This window comes from Triticum urartu, chromosome 7 (assembly GCF_003073215.2).
Source record: "Triticum urartu cultivar G1812 chromosome 7, Tu2.1, whole genome shotgun sequence".
In the NCBI taxonomy this organism is placed as follows: domain Eukaryota; kingdom Viridiplantae; phylum Streptophyta; class Magnoliopsida; order Poales; family Poaceae; genus Triticum; species Triticum urartu.
This window is the reverse complement of record NC_053028.1, coordinates 715,434,775-715,444,043: the sequence shown is the minus strand read 5'-3', so window position 1 is coordinate 715,444,043 and position 9,269 is coordinate 715,434,775. Positions and strand designations below refer to the sequence as shown.

The window sequence follows — 9,269 nt, the reverse complement described above, 5'->3', positions numbered from 1 at the left end:
TCAGGTGCTTCTCTTCCTAATGGTGTGTCCTGTAGAATCACCACAGGTACAGAAAGGGTAGCAGTATCATCCCCTTCTCCAATAGCGATGCTTGAAGGGATATCTCGCAGTTCTTCCACCTTTATTTTGACCATAAGATTCGCTCTAGTACTTCTGTTCCTATCCCATATCACAAACTTGCCAAACTTACTGATAGCATTGCTAATCTCATGAATGCTGCAACGGTCCAATGGGAATCCACACAATAGAATCCACACCTCTCTGCTAAGATTCAGTTTGCGCCAGTTAAGACCTTGATTGTGTTTCTCAAAAATGACATGCACATCTGTGAAGGGATGTGGACTGTTGTTGACTAACTCATCCCGATCAAACACAGTATCGAGCTTGACATAGGCTTGACCAAATGGGCAGGGCGATATCTCAGAAAACCCCAGGTGTTTAACATCAGTAAGAAACTCAGAGAGTACCTCGTGAACAGTAGCAAACTGGACCGGCAGGTTGGGCATCGGCACGATGGTAGCAATGGCCCATTGTTCATGCGTCGCCGGGACCGCTCCAGTCAGGATGCGAATGCGCACCGGCCGTCCCGCAACGTCGACGCGATGATGCCCAGCAGGGATGAAGGGGGTAGGGTCGAATGGGAAGGCAGCCATTGATTGCGTGGATGAGGGAGGAGATTGTTGGATTGCAAGGCGGAGAGAAGGAGAAAGAGAGCTGTCTAGGATGGTCGCAGCTCTCAATCTTTGTGTGATGGATGGAGTGGCAGGGTTGTAATGGCGGATGTCTGCTCCGGCGGAAATCGAGGCGTCTCCCCTGTTTCCATGGCTGGTAGGGGTAATGAGTGGCCCTCTGACCGGATGATTAGTCTCAATCGCAGCAACAGTGGAGATTTGCCTTGGAATCACTAGATTCGGTGTCGCATTTGCTGTGGGCTGAGATATAAGGCTGGAGTCTATAGTGGGCTGCAGAACTGGGCTTGGGTTGGGCTGTTTAGCAGAGAAACAGTCCCGGGCAATGTGGCCCCATTGCTTACAAGCGCGACACTTAATCCGATTAGTGCAGCTGGGCCGGAGATGTCCATGCAGTAGGCACCTGACGCAATAAAGCCCATTAAACGCGGTTTGAATGTGCGGATTGCCCGCCCTCGCATTATTGTCCTTGAATGACTCCGGGCGACGAACACGGTCGGCATGATGAGTAGCATGATGTTGTTGGGACCGATCTGGAGATCTGATCGGGGCTGGAGGAGGTTGGATGTAAGAAGTGGGGGATCTAAGAGCCTGCAGGTAAGATTTTCTAGGGTGATTGCGGAAGACATGAGTCCATTCATCCTCCTTTCCTTGGAGATATTGATCAAGTTCCCAGGAAGAATTAGGGCCTCCAGAACCCCATAGTAGAAAGTTGACACTGAGGAGAGGCAGAGAGATGTTACCTCCTTTTATGATAGAGAAGCCAACTTCTTTGGATGAAACCGAGAACCGAAAAGACCAATTTTGAAGCAATTGCACCTTGAACAGGGAAGCTCGGCCACCAAAACATGATAGGAGGATAGTGGCAACAGATTCCACCGTGAGTCTGATCCTCGAGCGGGTGAACTCAGCAACCAAAATGAATTCTTCCATATCTTTACCTTCTTCATAGTTGATGGGTACTCCCCATTTCCTCCATACTTCCGCAGCGAAATCTTGACCTATGTCGAAATTCAGATCAGGGAGAGCCATCGGAACGGTTATGGTGGACACCGTGACCGGAGTGGGCACGGCGTGTGGCCTCCGCGGCCGGGTGGCCGGCGGAGGGGCTAGGTGGAGGGGCTAGGCGAAGGGGCTAGGTGTGCACAAGGTCTCGTCCAACTATAGCCATTTGGCTTGAACTTCCTGAGCTTCTTTTCTTTGCCGCAGATGGTCTTTGAGCCTATAGCCATTTGGCTCAAAGACCATCTGCGGCAAAGAAAAGAAGCTCAGGAAGTTCAACCCGAAAGCAACGACATCCCGCCGTTTGGGTAAGTCGCCAAGAACAATTCGGATCTAATAAAGGGCAGTGGAATTTTGTCGTCCGGGTGGCATCATCGGTGGAGGGGTTTGCCTTGTCATTTGCCTTGGGTTGGCAAGCTTTTCGTGTCCTCTGCAATTTTTCGCTAACTCCCAATGTATAGACATTGGGCACAACAAATTAGCACAACACTATTACTGACAAATAACACCGTCATGTACGTGGTGGAATTGAACTCTATGGTCCTCGCTTGACGCCCGTATTTTGCATTCTGTTGGTCTTTAGCTACAGTATAAGTAGATCGGATGTCTTTAATTTCTATTGTACTCCCTCTGTAAACTAATATAAAAGTGTTTAGATAACTAAAATAATAATCTATATGCTCTTATATTAGTTTACGGAGGGAGTACGTATGAGCAGAAGACTGTCAGGTCTATTGTCAATGTAAAACACTGAGTGCCTTTGAATTACTTGAAGTGGGATGTAAAACACTGTGTGTGTGTGTGGCCTGATTTTTCGTAATGAGACTAAATGAAGGGGACTAGGAAAGTTGATAAACACCGTTAAAACAAATTTGCGAAACCAATTAAAGACCAGAAAGTGGGCCAAGAACAAATAGACACCAAGCGTGTCTCCTACCTAAAATTCCCATCCTCTTACCTGTATGTACGTGTAAAACACCCACGGTCATTTGGTCATGCCCCTTTGACTTTGAGACATAGTCACAATGGTGATTGTTGTGGTTGTGGGTCAAATTGTCATTGTTTTGGTGTTTTGCTAGAGTACGTAGATTGGACGTCTTTGTATTGTACTACGTATGTTGTGATTCAAGAGGCCGTGGACAGCTGCTCACTCTGGCTAGTCGAGAGAGAAGATTCTTCATACCGGGCGTATAAATCCAATTAAACTTTAGGTGCATTGCTCCAAAAACCCATGTGTCACCTGTAATTTCTGCTCGTCTCTGCTCTCTCCATGCTGCACTCAGGCAGGACAAGAAAAGTCTATTCCGAGCATCTTGGCAATCTCGACAGAGAAACCCACAGAATTGACACACGATCGACAGGAAGGTGCCTGGTCTTCTCCAGCCTCAAATGGTTTTCTGTGCCTGCACTTCTGGACACACATTATAATACTATAAAACATATTAGTGGAGTATAATAAGATTTTGCTTATGTTTATCACAAATCAGGTTTTAACATCTTGGCAGGCAAACAAACCAACTTGCTGAAAAATCAACGGATATATCAAATTCCTTCACACTGAATAGTTAGTTTTTTTTTTTGCGGGTAAGTACAAATACTAATACAGACATATCAAATCTACTAAGCAGTAGGGCCATCACCTGTTTGCGGTATGCAAAGGCTAGCGGTCTGCTGTCTTTTCAGTTTTGTCAGGTCGGTATATACATGACTTGTACTATGGTCGTTATGATATAAATGAAACACGTATTACCATGCAATAAAAGCAAGTTACCCTAATTAAGTTAACTGCGTACTAGTTTGAATCCACTCACCATGCAAAGAGTCCGGCTCACTCTGGAATAAATTAAGTACTCCCTGCGTCCCAAAATAAGTAGTATCTCAGATTTAGTACAAAGAAGGGAGTAAATCAGTAAAACATCACCCAATTCCATCTTCACATACATAAAGAGTACTCCCTCCGTCCAGAATTACTTGACGCTCAAACAAATGTATATAGCAATAAAAGTAGTGCTAGATACATCCATTTGAGCGCTTTTAGTGCTAGATACATCCGTTTGAGCGTAAAGTAATTTCAGATGGTGGTAGTAGCAGTCAAAATCTGACGGTACTACAAAAAAACAAGCTGATATAATGAATAGTTGAACACCCATCATCACAATCCCAACTTGTAGTTCCTTTGCTTGAACCAACTTGTTGAAACGTCCTTCATCTACCTAACTGGGTTGCAGTCTTACATATATACCTATACCCCTACTAATAAAGCAAAGGTGTGTTTCTTCTATTTTTTTTCATCCGTTCATCACCGGAAAAAAATTATCCAAGGTGATATTAAATTTTTGTGCGTCCATCTATCAGGAAAGAAAAACAGTTTTGTCCTGAATTTTATACGTGGGCCGCGCACACTGCGGCCCAGCAAAGCAAGCTCATTGATTTCCTGCACATGCATCTGAGAAACATTATTTACCGCATAAGCCGACAAATAGTAAGAATTTCACACATGGCGCCAAAGATTGGGCCGGCCCGTTTCCAAATTTTTCTCTATTCTGTTTCTATTTTTATTTTTTATTTGTTATCCTTCTTTGTTTTTCAAGTTTATTTTCTTTTTTCCCGTTTTCATATATTCTACTTTTCAAATTTTTCAGAATTCCATTTTTGTTTAAATTTTCATAAAATCAGCAGAAATTTCAAAATTTTGTTCCCATTTTGAAATATGTTGGAAACTTTAAATTGTTTCTTCTTGATCCAATTTTTTAAAAACTAAAAAAAAGTTTGCATTTTAAAAATATGTTTATGTTTTCTAAAATCGTTTGAGATTTTCAAAATAAATTGTATTTTAGAAAATGATACAAATTCTAAAAAAAATCATGTTTATTGAAATGTTCACAAATTTAAAGTGTTTTTTGTGTTTAAAAACACATTTAAAAAATTGTTTTCAAATGTTCAAAACTTGTTTTCATTTTCACAAATTCAAAAAAATGTTTTCTTAAAATAGGTTCATGTTTTGAAAAAATGTTTGTGAATTTCAAAAAACCATTTCAAGTTTTTTTTCGTATTTTTCCAAATTTGATGAAATTTTCAAAAACAATGCTCGCATTTTTTAGAAAAAGAATCAGGATTTCAAAAATTGCTCACATTTCAAAGAATATTCAGAATTTCATAATTATTACTTTATTTTTTGAAAATCTCAAAAAAGATCAGAAAAAAATTGTTTCGAATGTTAAGCTACATTATGTTCTTAAGCATTCGTGTTGACCATTTCTTAGCAGGAGCTATTTGTTCGAATGGCTATCAGCGCGTGGTCATGATGTTGAGGTCGGTAGTCTAATCCTTCAACTCAGCGGTTGTTTTGCATTTTTATTCGTGTCTTATAAACACACGTCATTTTGGTAACTCCCAGTGGTCTAACCTAGACGCGAACTGTTGTGCATCCCAGATGCCATTTGACGATAAAAGAGAATATGTTGGTTAGCTATAATTAAAAGAAATTGTAGGCACATGCCAATAAAAGAGGATATGTTGGTTTGGCTCTGACTACAAAAATGTAGGCAAGTAAGTGCTAAAATAATTAAAGAAAATAAATCCTGGTAAAGCAGGGACAACCTGGTTATGCGTTGATTATGGCAATGAAATGGGATTCGCTGAATTAGTAATCGATCCGGTTACGCCAGCGTAGGAGAGAGTGGTCGAAGCAACTATGCCCTGAAGGTCACCGTGCAGCCACAAAATGAGGAGGCAACCATAACCTAGACACGGAGGCGGACCCGAAGGAAAAAAAGCACGAGTTGAGTGGTGGCCACCACGCCGACCAAACCCACCACTATCAAGATCTCGCCGGCCAAACATGACCCGTTATGTCGCCCACCGCTGCGCAGACCGTTTTGATGGACACACCAATTACCTTTTGTGTGGCCTTCTTTCTTCTCAATTTCTTAAACATGCCCTTGATGGCCCAACACATGACCGTATCCCAACTTTTGCGTGGACCATTTCAAAAAAAAAACACCCCACCCCACCCCGCAATTCCCCACCCTGTCCCATCTCGCCGAAACCCTAGCTCCGGCCTTGCTGCCGATGGGGAAGGGCCGCCCCCTCTCGGCCACCACCACCTCCCCCTCCCCCTCTCCCTTCCGGCTACTCCATTGCTCCATTGTTGGCCAAAGGGGGTCTTCTTCCCCAAGAAGACCTACCTCTTTTCCCCCATTGCTCCATTGTTGCCCAAAGATCAAAGTTGACTGATCTCCCTCCCTAACCATCAAAACTTGTTGATTCTCTAGGGTTTGGAGGAGAAGGCCTCGATCTACACTTTCACCAAGAGATATTTTGATCCCCTCTAATCCATTGTGGGTCCTGTTACTCTTGGGTGTTTGTGCATTCTAGACGGAAGAGGTGACCTCGGAGCCACATTCGATTGTGGTGAAGTTTCATGGTGGTGTTAGGAGCCTCCAATTAAGTTGTAGAGAGAGCCCAACCTTGTCTGTAAAGGTTTGGTCGTCGCCTTCAAGTGCACCCCTTGCATTGTGCGAGGGCGTGAAGAGAATACGGTGGCCCTAGTGGCTTATTGGGGAGCATTGTGCCTTCACACCGCTCCAACGGAGACACACCTCCCCCCAGAGGAGGGAACTTCGGCAACACATCCTCGTCTCCATCGACTCCACTTGCAGTTACATCTGACCTTTACTTTATGCAAGCTTTTATTGTGTTTCTATCTTGTGTTTGCTTTTGTTGTTGTTAGTGTGTTTGTCATATAGGTTGTCCACCTAGTTACATATCTAGACAACCTTGTTTCTTGTTTAGCCTAATTTGTTAAAAGAAGTTAAAAATTGTTAGTCCCCTATTCACCCCCCTCTAGTCGACCATACCGTTCCTTTCAACGTTTGAGACGTATCACAGGCAAAGACTAGTTCATTAGCCGGGGCAAGAATCTTCGAGAATTATTCACTGGTGGACAATCTGCCTTTTAATGTTTTGTCATCGTCATTCGTGCCGATAAATGGAATAATGCCTCAAGGACTATATGACTAGCACTTATACGAGTTCTTGGTAACTCCTTATGAAAAATCAATTAGACCAGAGCGTTTCTGAGGGTGAATCCACTTTAAAATTGATAAATTTATTGCTTGTGTGTTGATCACCCTTCGCGAGCCTGTGACAAAAAGATATTGGATACCACAGTTTATACTTCCGCTTTACTTGCAAATAATCCCGGATCTTCAAGAAAATCACCTTGATTCTTTCACTAATGACTAATAAGTGCAAAAGATTGTAAATCCCAAATGGTCAATTCGATGGACGGAATCAAGTTATATATGAAAATTTTAAGTGCGGAGATTAAATCAAATCAACTGGAGGTGCAACAAAGGAAACATTAGATAAGACGGTATCCGGATACCAGTGTAAGTGCTTGTACCACAATTTGATAGCTCCGTGACTGATACGTCTCCAACGTATCTATAATTTTTATTGTTACATGCTATTAAAGTATCAATCTTGGATGTTTTATATACATTTACAAGCAACTTTATATCATTTTTGGACTAACCTATTAACTTAGTGCCCTGTGGCAGTTGTTGTTTTTTGCTTGTTTTTGGTTTCGCGAAATATCAGTATCAAACGAAGTCCAAATGCCATGAAACTTTTTGAAAATTTTGTTTTGGACATACAAAACACTAGAAGCTTCAGGAAAAGACCAGACGTGGGAGCATGGGCCCACAACCCATCAGGGCGCGCCCAGGGGGCAACGCTCCCTGATGGGTTGTGGGGCCCACGTAGCTCCGTTTGACCTAACCCCGCCTCTATAAATACCCATAAATCAGAAAACCAATAGGGGAGTCCACGAAATACTTTTTCCGCCGTAGCAAGCCTCTGTTCTCGAGAGATCCCATCTGGGGACCTTTCTGGCACTCTGCCGCAGGGGGATTCGATCACGGAGGGTTTTTTCATCAACCTTATTGCCCCTCTGATGATGTGTGAGTAGTTTACCACAGACCTACGGGTCCATAGTTAGTAGTTAGATGGCTTCTTCTCTCTCGATGTTTCTCAATACAATATTCTCCTTGTTGTTCTTGGAGATCTACTTGATGTAATGAATTTTTTTTGCGGTGTGTTTGTTGAGATATGATGAATTGTGAGTTTATGATCAGATCTATCCATAAATATTATTTGAGTTTTCTCTGAACTCTTTTATGCATGGTTAATATAGCCTCGTATTTCTTCTTTGATTTATTGGTTTGGTTTGGCCAACTAGATTGATTTATCTTGCCATGGGAAGAGGTGCTTTGTAATGGGTTCGATCTTGCGGTGCTCAATCGCAGTGACAGAAAGGGACATGACACGTATGTATCGTTGCTATTAAGGATAAAAAATGGGGTTTATTCATACATGAGTTTATCTTGTCTACATCATATCATCTTGCCTAATGCATTACTCTGTTTTTCCATAAACTTAATACACTAGATGCATGTTGGATAGTTGTCGATGTGTGGAGTAATAGTAGTAGATATAGAATCGTTTCGGACTACTAATCTTGGACGTGATGACTATATGTTTGATCACTGCCTTTATCGTCATAATTATTGGAAATCCAATTCGGCTCTTGGGAGCATATGCTCCTGCCCATGAAAACTGTTTTTTTTCAAATGTCAAAAAAATTTGAAAAGAAAAAGATGTGATCATTGTCACACCAAAACGCTACCTGCAAATTTTTAGAAGGAAAGCTTAAATATTTTGATCTGTACAAAAAAAACAAGTCGAACGACAAATGTTACCTCCAAATGTTACACTTATTTTTGTTTTTTCACCGACAAATCACTGTCATCCCGCTTCGCATGAAAATTGGCAAGCACTCTTGTTACACTAACATGCACATGTATGAAAAAATTCAGAATTTTTAAATTTTATTTTGTATTTATTTTGAATTTACTATTCATTAGGGAGCATATGCTCCCAAGAGCCAAAACGACCCTCCCCATAATTATTTGTTTTTCTATCAATTGCTCGATAGTAATTTGTTTACCCATCATATGCTATTTTCTTGAGAGAAACCTCTAGTGAAAACTATGGCCCCCGGGTCTATCTTTTATCATATAAAAATCCTAAAAATACCTTGTTGCAATTTTCTTTTATATTTTTATCAGATCTATCTATCAAATCTTATACAATTTAATCTTGCTCGTAACCATCGAGGGATTGACAACCCCTCTATGCGTTGGGTTGCAAGTTTTTGTTGTTTGTGTGTAGGTGTTACTAGAACATTGATGACGCGCGTTGCTGCGCCTGTCTATTTTGGCTCTTAGGTTTTAGAGATATAACACACTTTGTATGCATTTGCTTGCATTATTTTGAAATATTATGCTTTCCTATAGCTTGTAATTTTCTTTATTTATTCAAGATAATGGTAGTATACATAACTAAAGAGTGGAATCCGATTGCTACTAAGCTCTTAGTAGTATGTAACTCACCTTCACTTGGGGAAGCATTGCAATTCCAGGTGAACATAAGCTTACATATAAATGTTGGCAGTGACATAAGAAATCTATACACGGTAAAAGAATTGGATGACTATGCACAATTTGGTTAAAG

The 9,269-nt window shown here is 41.4% G+C and overlaps 1 protein-coding gene across 1 annotated transcript in view; it reads left to right on the top strand.

Moving 5' to 3' along the window:
* Positions 1-1,898: 1,898 nt before the first annotated feature.
* Positions 1,899-9,269, top strand: part of LOC125519619 — an 11,335-nt gene continuing 3,964 nt past the window's right edge. Inside the window, exon 1 of the mRNA XM_048684363.1 lies at positions 1,899-1,999. Coding sequence (XP_048540320.1) covers positions 1,899-1,999 — 101 coding nt within the window. The remainder of the gene's footprint in view (positions 2,000-9,269) is intronic.